This window comes from Lithobates pipiens, unplaced genomic scaffold, assembly GCF_037356315.1.
Source record: "Lithobates pipiens isolate NorthernLeopardFrog02 unplaced genomic scaffold, aLitPip1_a1.2 Scaffold_16, whole genome shotgun sequence".
NCBI classification, from domain to species: Eukaryota; Metazoa; Chordata; class Amphibia; order Anura; family Ranidae; genus Lithobates; species Lithobates pipiens.
Window position 1 is genome coordinate 386,500,342 of NW_027507748.1, and position 14,410 is coordinate 386,514,751.

Consider the following 14,410-nt stretch of genomic DNA (forward strand, 5'->3'; position numbering starts at 1 on the left):
GTTTTAAGCCTGCCATAGAGGCATCCCAGGCCCTCTTTAAGACAATGTCTGTTCTCCTGTCCATGGGATCTTTCAGGTGGCCCATATCCTCAAAGGCCAGATCAGCCTGCTTTGAGATTTTGGACAGAGGGGCGTCTAGTTTTGGATTTTTATTCCAGACCGCCTCTGGGCTCTCATCAAAAGGGAACCTTCTCTTAAGGGATTTAGGAAAGAAAACCTTCTTGTCTGGTTCAGACCACTCCTTAAGGACAAGGTCAGAAAGCACCTTATGTATAGGGAAAACCCTTGCTTTCTTTTTCCCCAGAGCCTCATACATTTGATCATGTCTGGATAACTGAGTTTCTTCCTCCTCAATTTCCAGCGTATCATAGATAGCCCCCATTAGCTCATCTACTTCCTCGAGAGATAATCTATATTTTGAGGCTTTAGATGCTGCTTGATCCTCTTCCTGACCCGAGTCAGTGTCAGAGGATTCGGGACTAATCAACGTGGGGCTAGGCTCCCTGACCATACGGGGCTCCCCTGAGCTGGGTGTTGTAAGGCATGGTGAGGATGAGATTATAGTTGTTTTACTCGTGGAGGCAGCTGCAGCTGATCCCACGTCAGTGATTAACTCCCGGAGGGACTTAAAGGTCGACGCCATTTCCTCTTTAAAGGAGCCCAAAAACTTTGCTAAAGGGGAATCTGCCTCAGATTTAAGCAAGCTTGCAATGCATTGCTTGCATAGGGCTTTGTTAGAGCCCGAGGACAACCTATTCCCACAATTAGGGCATTTTTTGCGGCCTGTCTTGTCTTCCCTTGGCATCTCTTTAGCCTGAAAATAAGAAGACAAAAGGATTTCTTAGCGTCAGCACCATGTCCCTCTTAGAATCACCACTAACAAACAACCTCACTTTGAGTAAACCGCCACCGTGGGGTACTACGGGGCCCAGCCTACAAACACCACCACTCCACCAGAGTAATAGCATGCCCAGCAGCCTACCTGGGTTTGGCTGGTGCCTGTCTCCGCCGGAGTATCCTGGGGAATAGCCTCCATGGTCCCCCTCTGACGCTCCGAATCCCGCCGCTAATCCGGTATAGCTGGACGCTGGTCGGGCTTCACAGGCACAGCGCTGGCTCTCCCTCTCCTCCTTGTACCCTTAGAGACCCGGAACCGGAAGTCTCGGCACGCAGTGATGACGCGGTTCCGCCGGAAGTGAACGCTCGGCGTCTCCGACCCCCTGCAACGAGGAGGGAAGATGGAAGGTTCCACTCACCACTCCTGGGGGAAACCGGCGTCATTCTGCCCCTGGCCACCTCGGCACTGGAAGGAGGAGGGTAACGGGTCTGCTCCGGTTCAGCTGGACGGTACCCGAGCCAAAGAAAAAAGGTATGGACCCAAACTGCAGCCATAAACCAGGACCCGGTCCCTTAGGCTTGCAGATTCTTAGGCAGCCCCTGAGAGGGGCCTCCAGGTTCCTGGCAACATGTTCCTCCGACGGAGAAAACACAAATGACTGACCAGGGACCTGAGGGACCGCCTTTTGAACTGTGGCAATGTGTTTCCTGTGTCGATGGGAGGAGCTCCATCTCTCAAGGGCTGTCCTGGAAGAACACTTGGGAAAAATGATTAAATGTTTGAACTGCTTGGTATATATATATATATATATATGTATATATATATATGCCCAATAATACATCAAATACTAGTAACCAAATCAAAAGTGGTATACCAAGCTGAAGAAAATTGCATAATTGAAAACAAATGATGATAAATGCAAGACTAATGTTTTTTCATATATGTATGTTCTATGCCTGCCTACTGATGTGCATCTTCAGCCATTCATTTTATTTGGCTAGTGTGTGTTAGAACCTTGTTAATTTGTTTTATTGTGCTGTCTAGGTCCCATAAAAATGGTTACCATGAAAACTAGAGGGGTGAATTGCTCTATTGGGATCACAGACAACATAAAATTATGACAGAGGTTCTAACCCTTGCCCGTTCAAATACTCAAATTATCCCCTGGTTAACTCCTGAGATAACTATCATTCAGAAAAAAATGTGCAAAAGACAACAATTACAGAAAATTACAGAAAGAAAGAAAGAGAGGATAAGTAAGGTGTATGTCTAGCCAAAAAAAAATGTTTTGGATGAAGTGGGGAAGGATTAATATCCCTTGGCAGGTTTTTACTACTACTCAAAGTTCCAATAGATTCCCCATACTATTACAGTGATAAGTTTCAACACACAGGAAGTGAGGGGAAATCTGCAACAGGAACATAAACCATAAAAGCTGGATATAAATGGATTTATATTTCTGTCTGTGCCCGCGTTTTAGATTTTCCCCTACTTGCTGTCTTGTGAAACACCAGGAAAGGAAATGAGAGCAAATGTGGAAATAGAAATGGTTTCACCAGGAAATGAGAACAATTCTCTAAAAATTCTCTGAATCTTTGATAGTAATACAATCCTAACAGGCATTCTAATTATTCCATATTCTATACAAAACTAAAAATAGTTTTGGGTAATGAAACAGTTTTGCATACCTTTCCAGGTAGCAAGTGAATCTAGTCAGTGAGTTATTATTATTTCGAATAAGGCATCCCTAGAATGTCACATTTCTATTAGCATGGAGGTTTTACATTATCAGGTGGTCCAAACTACTGCAGATATGAAGCAATGTCTGCTGATGGTCCTCTTGTCCATCCCACGGTCCCCCTGTCCATCCCACGGTCCCCCTGTCCATTCCACGGTCCCCCTGTTCATCCCACGGTCCCCCCTGCTCATCCCACGGTCCCCCTGTCCATCCCACGGTCCCTTTGTCAATCCTACTGTCCATCCCATAGTCCTCCTATTTATCCCACTGTCCCCCTGTCCATCCCACGGTCCCCCTGTCCATCCCACAGTCCCCCTGTCCATCCCACAGTCCCCCTGTCCATCCCACGGTACCCCTGTCCATCCCACAGTCCCCCTGTCCATCCCACAGTCCCCCTGTTCATCCCATTGTCCACCTGTCCATCCCACGGTCCTCCTGTCCATCCCACTGTCCCCCTGTCCATCCCACGGTCCCCTTGTCCATCCCATGGTCCCCCTGTCCATCCCACTGTCCACCCCACGGTCCCCCTGTCCACCCCACAGCCCCCCTGTCCATCCAATGGTCCCCCTGTCCATCCCACTGCCCCTCTGACCATTCTGCAGCCCTCCCCTTCCACCTTGCTGCCTCTCCCTGTGCATCCCCCTGGTGTGGGGTTCTTTGGGGTGCTGTGGTTGGGGTGGTCCATTTTTGGATGCCTTAGGTATGATGGACTGATTTGGAGTGTTGAGATAGAATGGGCCACTTTGGTGTGGTGTTGATAGTGTGGCTTGCTTTAGGTCGGATGGGCTTCTTTGAACTGTCAGCGGAAGGTTTGGGTGCAGTGGATAGTAAGGGGTGTTGGAGGTAGGGTGCATTCAATTTGACCCCTTCCACGGTTAACGCAATGTGGCCACACCCTCTGTACACCATGGCATACACAGCACACTGTGTTACCTCTCTCTTTAAGCCACCCAAAGGTGTCCGAGGTCTTTTACGATCATATTGTCTGTATAGTGTATACTACAAAAAAAAATCAGTGTGCCAGAAAAGTGTTCGGGATTGGCTTGGAAAAAAGGTGGCAACCCTACGTGGACTCCCATACCTTTCTGTTGTGGTCGAATGCCAAGCTATCAGAATAGCAAAGTTCCCACACTTTCAAATAGTGTCAGGGCATGCACTAAGGACCCCCCCCCCCCACACATTATTTTTGGCCCATCACTATTATGGACCTAACTGCAGGCATGTGTAGGCAACTCTAGTAGGTAACATCAATCCCCCACCTAGGGACAAAACCTCCTTACATTGTTGATTTGGTGCTGTACATCTATGTCTTAAAGGAGAAGTACTTCTGTGGATCACAGGAGTGCAGTTCGTTCTGCACTCCTGTGATCCTTTTTCAGCAGCTGAAGCCCACTGTTGGCTGACGTCACCTATCCGGTCCAGGCTTAGGAAGGATCGTGACCATATAGTCGAGATCTGCTCACATGCCTTGACTGACTCCCGACTCACCCTCTCAGTGAGCTGCTGAGAGACTGAGCTGGCCGCTCCCGCCCACTCCAGATCAGAAAGCCAGTGGCTGACAGTCACTGGCTCTATGCTCACCGAGCTCTGAGCATATATGAAAAATGAGAATATATTAAAAAATATATATATATATATGAAAAAGCACCTTTTTCATATATAACAAATTAATTTCCATTTATATTCATGTATATGGTGGATGTTGTCCTTACTAGTACAAGTGAAACTTGGACACTTCAAAGTCCATGATGATGGTACACAATCTAGAACATTTTGGGAAACATTTCAGCTATAAAATAAAGATAGTTATTGTAGGTGCCACCAAAATATAAGTGTATGTGGTCAGCCAGCTGACACCTACAAGTAATTTACACTCACAATACTCACAAGAAAATACAAGAGGAAACACAAAAATTGAGAGTCATGCTCAAAGAAGCCAAATACCTGTACAATAAAGTACAACTTTAGCAGACATTTTGGCTTGCTCGATGTCTCCAGCTCCTAAAGCCACTCCAACTCTGACACTGGCAGCTGTACAAAAGCCAATGGGAATCTGTTGAAGAAAATACAATATGAATTAGAAATCTGTCCAAGACATTGCTAGTAGGGTTTATTTTTTACCACACATCAAGTTTGCCCGTTGTTGTGTAGCAAAATTTCAGTGGACCAGCTTGCACTTCTCCTTCTGTGGCTACTTTTCCCAGCATCACCTCTTCAGGCACTGCCAACCCACCTGGCTGCAGCTGCCCCTTTCATTGGCCCTCCAGGCTAACTTCTCCACACCAGTCCTCCAGACTGAATCTTAACCAGCCCACCTGGCTGACTCTTCAGGAGATCTCCTGGGGAAGGATGAAGACTTAAGCCCACAGCTGTCATCCGGGAGACCTGGCTACATGTGTCAGTTTTCCCCCTTCTAAGTCCCCAGCAGTGCTGTCTTCTCCCCATGCCAGCCCACTACTGAGGATTGGCCGAGGCCTCATAAATATTTCAGGCAGCTCCTCCTATTCTCTTGCCCACTAAACTCTGACCCAGATTCCACGGCTCAAGCTTAGCCTTGAGCTAAACTAAGGTTGCCTACTTTAACACAATCTACCCTATTTCTAGCCCCCACTAGAGAGTGCTACACTATCATAGAGACCTCAGCTAGTTACCCACATGCAAACAAATAGACAATGCTTAGTCATTCTCTTAGAAATTCAGTAAATTTCAGTAAGGCCCCATTCACACCTGAGCGTTTTGTAGCTTGAAGCCTGAAGCTACAAAAATGCTGGAGGGAAAAAAATCTATTATTCTCAATGTAGATGGTTCACTCCATGTTGCCTGAAGCCGAACGCCTGTGGCTCAAGCAAGTTCTGGACCCTTTTTTGTCGCTCAAATCCGGCAGATTTGGGCGTTTTTCTTCTTTTTACATTGTGACCTTTTGCCCTGCACAAAATCGTGGCAAAACTCAGTAAAAACCACTACAAAATTGAGGTAAAATCGTGCGGTTCAGGTGTGAATGGGGCCTAAGGGTATAGGTAGCTGGGAACTCTACAGAAAGTATTTCTGATATCATAAAGATAACATAACTCCTCCATATGCCATCTTGTATGTGCTTCACAACAGGCAACTGTTATTTCTATTTATCAAGAATCCTTTGTAAACATTAGTCCTTGTAGTATATAGCATAATATAAATTCATCGAGATAGCTGATTACCCACACATAAACAGTAAAGGCAAAATACTTAACCACCTTAGGTAAATTCAGTAGGTTGCAAAACCTTATGAAATGCATTTTTTATCATGGTGTTTGCCAAATCCAGTCTTGTTGGTAGAAAGATGGAAGTTCCTTGGGGCTCTGGGATCGCAATGGATCGGATAGAAGCCCTAAATGGTTCTGCTGGACACACCGGCTGCCTCAGAGGCACTGTAATCATTACAGTGCCCCTTTACAGTGTAGTCCCCTTTTTATCACAGTGCCCCCTTTACAGAGCAGTCCCCTTTACATCATAGTGCCCCCTTTACAAAGCAGCCCATGTTACATTACTGTAAAGGTGTACTGTGATGTAAAGGGGACTGCACTGTAAAGGAGCACTGTAATGTAAAATGGGCTGTGATGTGAAGGGGAACCAAGGATACTGTGGGACTGCTTTAAAGGGGGAACTGTGATGTAAAGGGGGACTGTGGACACTGATATAAAGGGGGGACTGTGCTGTAAAGAGGACAGACTCTGAATATCCCATCCCCTGACCCATCCACCACATCCATCCCCCCAGGCCCCCGTGCTGGGTTCCTGGGAAAATTGGCTGCCGTGAAAACTAGTCCTTGGTGCCAAAAAGGTTGGGGACTGCTGCTTTAACAGACCAAGCTGTCCAGATAAAGTAGCAGTCATAGGAGTGAGATAAACTATTTACCACTGGCAGGCGTGCTTACAATGGTCAGCTTTTATTCACTTAAGAAAAACATTTATCCCAAAATAAAAATAAATGTTTACTGTAATTGCTTGAGGCATGAGGCATAGCAAGACTCTTAGTCCTTGTACACGTGGTCGGACATTCCAACGGAAAATGTCCGATCGGACCGTGTTGTCGGATAATCCGACCGTGTGTGGGCTCCATGGGACTGTTTCCGTCGGAATATCCGACCGACAAAGTTTTAGAGCTGGGCTATAAAATTTTACGACAACATGGTCCGATCGGACTTTGTCCTATCGTTTGTAGAGAATTCTGATCAGACAAAGTGGCGTGCATGCTCAGATCAAATTACGAGACCAAAGCTATTGGCTACTAGCCTGAACGTAGTCCCATCGTAATGAAATAATGTCATCACGTTACGAACGATCGGATTTTCTGACAACTTTGTCCGACCATGTGTATGCAGCACAAGTTTCGGACAAAATCCGTCGGACAAAATCTGACGGATTTTGTTGTTGGAATGTCCGACCGTGTGTACAAGGGCTTAGAGCCACAAGCATGACAGCCAGAGGCAGAGGCATGATGGGACTTGTAGTTTAGCAATAGCTGGCGGTCCACTAATTGCATATCTCTGTTCTATTTGTTAGCCAATTCAATCTAAATCTGCTAGTCTAATGCCGCGTACACACGATCAGACTATCTGGCGGACTTAGTCTGGCGGACAAACCGCCGGACTGTCCACCGAACTGCCCGAACGAGCAGACCTGCCCACACACGGGACTTTTGAAATGAACCCAGAGTATGCTGGGACTGGGACATCATAATGGGCAGGGACATCACCCAGCGATGTCCCTATATAAATCGCCACACGTCGCGTACCTGTCATTGTGGCCAGAGACAGCAACGAGGCAACAGCTTAAAAAGAGAAGAACAGAAGGCGGAGAAGACAGTGGCGATAGAAGACCGGGCCACCGCTTGTAAAAGAGCTAGAAGAAGGCGCGGAGGCCCGGCAAGAAGAACCGAAGAGGGGGACAAGACCCCCAAAGTCGGAAGAAGAGGGCAGCGACGAAGAAGAAAGCCAGGATCTTCCGCTAGTAAAAGAGCTAGCAGAAGATAGCGGAGGAGTCTGGCGAGAAGACCCCCCAAGACGGAACTAATGAGGCATTTTTTTTCACAGGTGAATGGGTAGGGGTAAATTGTACCCCATACTCATTGACATAGGGTGGGGGGCCAGGATTCGGGCCCCCCTTATTAAAGGGGGCTCCCGGATTACGATAAGCCCCCGCCTGCAGACCCCGACAACCAATGGCCAGGGTTGTCGGGAAGAGGCCCTTGTCCTCATCAACATGGGGACAAGGTGCTTTGGGGTGGGGGGGGGGGCGCGTGGCCCCCTTCCCCAAAGCACCCCCCCATGGTGAGGGCACGCGGCCTGGTACGGCTCAGGAGGGGGGGCGCTCGCTCTTCCCCACCCCCTTTCCTGACCAGCCGGGTAGTGTGCTCAGATAAGGGTCTGATATGGACCTAGGGGGGACCCCCACACCGTTTTTTCGGCGTAGGGCTTCCCCTTTAAGTCCATACCAGGTGACGGGGCCAGCGACACTTCCTTCGCTACCTGGAGCCGCGCTCAAAATGAACGGACTTTTTTCCGCGCGGAAAAAGTCCGTTCATTTCAAAAGTACGGCGGACTAGCACACACATGGCCGTCCGGCGGACAAATTTTGGTGCAAAACTACTTTCTAGGTCCGCTGGACTTTTGGGTAAAAAAAGTCAGCCGAAGCCCACACACGGGCGGATTGTCCGGTGGACTCGAGTCCGCCGGACTCTTCCACCGGATTGGTTGATCGTGTGTACGCGGCATAACACTACTCTTTCCCCAGACTGACGATGCTGCTGTACAAAGGTGTCTGCTTTATTACTTTATCCAAAATGCAGAAGCCCTAAGAAAGGAAGTGTGTTACTGGCAGGATCACCAAGTAAAATAAAGGGAAACAAGCCTAAAAGAGAAAATTAAGGCAGCCACCATGTAAGGGGGGCAATGACTGGGCAGTTGTTGGCACCAAATTTCACAAGTCCCCATCCTGCTTTTTCTTGAATAGGAAAACTACCCACCTGTTTCTGATGGTACCGTCCACCATATTGATCATATTCCTCTTCCCATTTAGCCTCCTGTCCTTGGGAGCACCACAGACAGATTTGGGACCACTTCCCTATGTATACCTATGCCAGATGCCATATTTGGCTCAAGCTTTACCCACTGCTCACAAATGCTGTTCCACCTTGCTTGGGACTTCAACCCTGCAAATGGCCCTTTAGATCAGCTATGTAGGGGACTACATCTTAGCAGTGACGGGGTGTTTGGCTCCCAGGTTCCAACTACTTAGGTTGCACACACAGCTGGTATTTACATGAGCACCAATTTATCATACTACTGTATACTGGGAACAGAGCCATCTAGTGGCAGGCAAGCTAACTGCACCTACAAACAACCACATATAAGGATTGGTAGATTGCAATATATGACTTTTTTGTTTTTTTGGTCTAATACTGCTTTACATAGGCTAATAAGTGTTAGCATGCATAAATAGTGACCATCATACCAATAATACAATTGTTGACAACTCCATTAGAACAGAATGTCCTCCCAGCTCCACAACACTAATAAGCCCTAAAAAAAAAAAAAAAAAAAATCAATAGTTGTTTAGCTGTCCATACAGGTTTTTGTTCAATTACTTAACCAACAATAACCATGTGATTCAGGGTGCGCTCACACTGTGACTGGTTTCCCCTATTCATGACTGTGCTACTTTAACTGGCAATTGCCCAGTCATGCAACACTGTACATACATTACATTTTTAAATAAAAAAAATAAAAGAATCACACAAATAGAGCTTTTTTTTGTGGTAATTGATCACCACTTTTTTTTCATTTTTGTGATATAAACTAAAAAATACATTTTTTTTTCTGCTGTAATATATGCATATATGCATATATTTAGTGACATTTTTGAAGGGGAACTTCTAAGGGGGTTGGGGGGGGTAACAAGTGGGTCATACCTATTTCTACAACTGTAGCCTTTTGGCCTGTTTTGTTTAAAAACAAAAATATGTATCATTATTGTACCCTCAGGAGTAGGATCGAAATTTGTACTACAATAACAGATGTTTCCACAACTTGGCCTAGTTATCTCGAAGTAGTTGTGGGAGTAATCTGTTACAGGAGTATGTTCCATGGAATTGAAGGAGCTATATGAGTCATTTGATGTGTTATGGCAGTAGGGAGGTAGGGGCATCTAGTGGTTTAGGTACTTTAAGGTTGCCCAGTGAATGAATGAGTTCTCTTTTCAAGTACCAGTCTGTGTATCGGAATGGGCGCATGATTTCCTGTAGAGTTTCCTGGGTTAGCGTGAAGAAGTGTGCAGTCAAGTGAAAGTTCAGTGCTATAGTGTCCAATCTCTCCAGATAAAAGAGCGATAGCATAGCTTTTTTCACTTCAGGTAGAGTAGGAGGGGTTGTTAAAATCCAGTGAGACATTATCATTCTCCGGGCAACAAGAAGACACAGGTGTGCCCATTGTGGAATATTTCTGGAACCCCCATCTGTGAGAGAGGATGCTCGGGGCATATATCCAAAGAGGCACAGTAGTCGGTCTTTCGGGATCCGTGTTTTGTTGATTTTGCCAATGTGTATCATCACATAGTCCCAGTATTTGGAGATGGCTGTGCAGTCCCAGAGACGGTGGAGTTGGTCATGGATGAGAGCATCAGGGGCATTGCATTTGATTAGAGTTTTCTTTATTGATATAGAATGGGTAGTAAGCTCTATGTATAATCTTAAATTGGGTTTCACGCAATGTCTCTGATATTGTGAGTTTACGAACATGTCTATATCCTTCCAGTATGTTTTCTGGTAGTTCATCGTCATCCAAGAAAGCTGACCATTTTTTAAATGGTTTGAGGTGGTATTTCGCAGATTGGTGTTTGATGAGGTTTGAGTATACGTTGGAGATGGAGTAGTCATCTCTCTGGATCATCGTATCTATAAAGGATTTCTGAAAGGGATCGGATGTGGGTCCATAGCAGGACCTCAGATAGTTTTTTTTTGATGGTAGAAGAATATATGCATTGGCGGTAAGGAGAATCCCCTCGATAATATTTGAAAAGGTTTGAATTTTCTAGTTTCGCCTTGATACATAGATGTCACTTTCGTGAGACCATGGGAACGCCATAGCTCAAATGCCTTGTCCAGAGTGGCTGGAAGAAACATAGGATTGTCTTGAATGGACAAGTGCTTTGAAATATTTGATGGTAGTCCCAGTAGCTTCCATACCTCTCTCCAGGCAACAGGTGTGACAGTAAAGCATTGATGTTGGAGTGGAGGACCTTGTCTAAGTAAGCATGAGAGAATATAGAAAGGGATATTGGGCAGACCCGCCCCACCCTTGGACTTTGGGAGGCATAACTTTTGTATTGCAATGCAGGGCTTTTTGCAAGACCATATGAAAGCAGTTAATGCCTTGTGAATTTTGTGCACATCAGAGTGTTTCAGTAATAGAGGTATGGTTTGTAATGGGTAGAGCAATCATGCAAATGATACCATTTTGAATAAGTGGCATCTCCCAAAGAGCGAGAGGGGGAGAGCCGTCCATGCTTCCAGCTCTTGTGTGATTTTAGTTATTAAAAGGGGAAAGTTGAGTTCATATATAGAGGAGGGCTCACGGCCTATATGTATACTTGAATACGTAATACATCGGGTCGCTAGAGTGAATGTGGACATTTGTTTCCATTTAGCAGAGAGCCTTGGGTGGAGTGGTAGGATTTCACTTTTATCAAAATTTATCCGGAAACCCGAACTTAACCGAAAGTCTGCAAACAATTTGCAAATTTTGTCGAAGTCTGAAAGTGGATCAGTGGAGAACAGTATGTCGTCCGCATTTGGTCTCCTATTGCTATCCCACTGATTCCATCTTCGGAGTTAAGTATTCTGGATAGGAGCTCTATGGCTATGATGAAGAGCAGGGGGGATAAGGGGAATCCCTGTCTTGTCCCCTTGGATAAAGGTATCGAGCCAGATATGAAGTCGGGTTGACAAGGCGTGCTGTTGGGGACGTGTACATTTGTCGCAGAAATCCCATGATCGGGCCCGTGAAGCCAAACTGTTCCATTACTCTAAATAGCCATGACAAACTAACATTGTCAAAGGCTTTTTCGGCGTCAAGTGATATAATTACGACGTCTCTATCAGGGTATACTTTAGCATGGTTGAGCGCCATTAAAACCTTTCGTATATTTAAAGTTGCTGAGCGACCTGGAACAAAACCAGATTGGGCCAAATGAAGTAGGGAGGGGAGTAAGGGGGCTAAATGCGACACAATTATTTTAGAAAGGATTTTGACATCTATGTTTATTAGGGAAATTGGTCGGTATGAGCCTGGTAATAGGGGTCTTTCCCTTTTTTGGATATCAATTTAATGTGTGCCTGTGTTCCTGTGGGGAGGTAGGGGCCTCCCTCCCACATAGCTGCGTAGACATGTTTCAGGGTGTCAGGGATAAAATCATTGGTCATTTTGTAAAGTTCGGCCATGTAGCCATCTGGGTCGGGGGCTTTGGCAACTGACATATTTTTGATTATGCGTTGAATGTCATCTGTCTCGATAGGAGCATTGAGTTTCTCTAAATGTGTGTTTTGAAGTCTAGGTAGTTGTACCTTGGACAGGAGAGCTTTGGCTGTGGCCTGGTCCCTTTGATCAGCCTTATATAAATCTGTATAATATTTTGCAAGTAATCTACTTAGTTCGGCAGTTGACGTTGTCAGGGATCCGGCCTCGTCTCTTAAGGTAGTGATGTGAGTGGGGCATCTTGGTCCCACGCATAATTTTTCCAGCAGTCTACCTACCTCATTTCCAAATCTGTGGTAATGTAATTTAGAGTATGACATTTTAGCTGCCTCTTGCTGTTCTGCCCAAAGGTCAAACGTGTATTTGGCCTGCCTCCATGTACTTATATTATCGAGTGTGCGAGATATGGTTAGGCGTTCATGTGCTTTGCGCAGGGTTTCACTAGCTTGGTTGTATTGGTGCCTGGTGTCTCTTGAATTGGGCCGTGTAGGAGATGATTTTCCCCCTTAAGAAAGCCTTACTTGCTTCCCAAAAGAGGCTAGGTTCAGTTGTGTGGGCTCTGTTGGTGGAAGCATATTCGTTCCACACTTCATGTAGCATGTGACGAAAGTCTGCATTGTCTGCCAGGTATGAGCGAAAGCGACATGAGGGCGAAGGTGAAGAGGATGTATCCTGTGCTAGGTCTATTGCTATGGGGCTATGGTCTGATATCCTTGCATCCATAATTTCCGAATCAGTGTGGGGGAGGCAAAAAAGCAGTCAATGCGAGAAAGATAGTTATGTGGGGGTGAAAAGAATGTATAGTCCTGGTCCATCGGGTGTGTTAGGCGCCATGTATCTATATATTGCATGGCTGCAATGAATTGTGCTAATGGGGTCGAGTCAGGTGATAGGGAAGTTGGCTTATGCGTTTGAAGTGTTGAGTCTTTTGTGCTTTCCGCTAATGTAGACATGACGGAGTTGAAGTCCCCACCTACTAGATGCATGGTTTCAGGGGCAGAGAGTATTCACTTTACCATGTCCTGGAAAAAGAGGGAGTCTGGGGAATTGGGAGCATAAATGTTGGTGACAGCTATTTGCCTGGTGCCTATGGTCAAGTGTATAGTTAATTTGTGCCTGCCGAGTCGGTTTTAACATCTCCCACCGTATGTCTAAAATTCTTATGTAGCAGGATAGCCATACCTGCCTTGCGCCAAGCACTGGCGATCCATATACCGTACCTAACCATAATTTGCGTAAACGTTTTAGATCGTCTGCAGACAGGTGCATCTCCTGAAGTAGGGCCACATCTGCCCAGAGACGCTTCAAATGTCTAAGGATGGCCATGCGCTTGAACGGAGAGCGAAGCCCCTTAACATTCCATGAGATAACTCCCACTAGTAGAAGAAGCCAAGTCTGGGATATAAATACGGATTGTGTTGAGGGCTTATTGTAAAGCCCTCTGGTAGATAGGGCTTTTACAGGCTGAGAACTGCCTAAGTTGTGAAGATTGCCTGAGGGTGTTGATACATAATAAGTGCATACATGTAACAATTATAGCTATTGAGAGAGAGAAACAATATGACTATGGTTAAGTGAAAAAAGTTCTTAACAATTCCTAGTAACTTCACTTTTTTCCACATGAGGCTCAACTACCTATCTTTGCTCTCATCAGTCTCCCGCTCCTCTCCTTACTACAGCAATAGGGGGCTAGGGTGTGGGCGACTTGCATATGCAGTCTTTGGGACAGGAGTCAATGGTAGAGTGCATCTTCTCCTAACTGGGGAGTATGTTTCAGTATTTGAGACCTCTGCTTTTAGGTGATGCTTGTAAAGGGGGGATCTTTGGAGCCGACTGGTAGCTGCAGCCTCAGCGATAAGCAAGCAATTAAATCATAAAACGTTGCGATGCTAACAGCAACATATGATTCCAACCTGTGAGTCTATCGTTCAACAAGCATAGCTATGCCTGAGCAGGGCAGTGGGTCAGGATTCTAACCATTAAGCACAGGTCAGTTAAAAGTAGAACAAGGATAATATAAGTTGCTTGAGGAAGAGGAGAAGGGAGGACAGCAAGAAAATAACACTACCCATCTCCCTTGCATAGGAAATGGTCTCGTATCCTCATGCTCCTTCAACGGTGTCATCTTTTTGAGCGACTCGGCTGCGTTTGTATGGGGGTTTGGTCAGGCTGCGTTGCTGTTTAGGAGGTGCAGTCGGTCGGGTGTAGATGTTGAAGTAGAGTTGTCCGCCGAATTGGTTTGGTCCATTTCTGTGCCCATATTGCTGACGTACCTTTCCGCTTCTTCGGGTGCGGTGAATGTGAGTTGCTCTCCATCATGCGCTTG

General features: G+C 45.9%; 1 protein-coding gene across 1 annotated transcript in view; it reads right to left on the bottom strand.

Moving 5' to 3' along the window:
- Positions 1 to 14,410, bottom strand: part of LOC143983035 (multidrug and toxin extrusion protein 2-like) — a 289,578-nt gene that overhangs the window by 160,678 nt on the left and 114,490 nt on the right. The window contains exons 10-11 of the mRNA XM_077482262.1: positions 9,068 to 9,135; positions 4,521 to 4,629 (exon numbers count right to left, since the gene is read on the bottom strand). Of these exons, the coding sequence (XP_077338388.1) occupies positions 4,521 to 4,629; positions 9,068 to 9,135 (177 nt within the window). The remainder of the gene's footprint in view (positions 1 to 4,520; positions 4,630 to 9,067; positions 9,136 to 14,410) is intronic.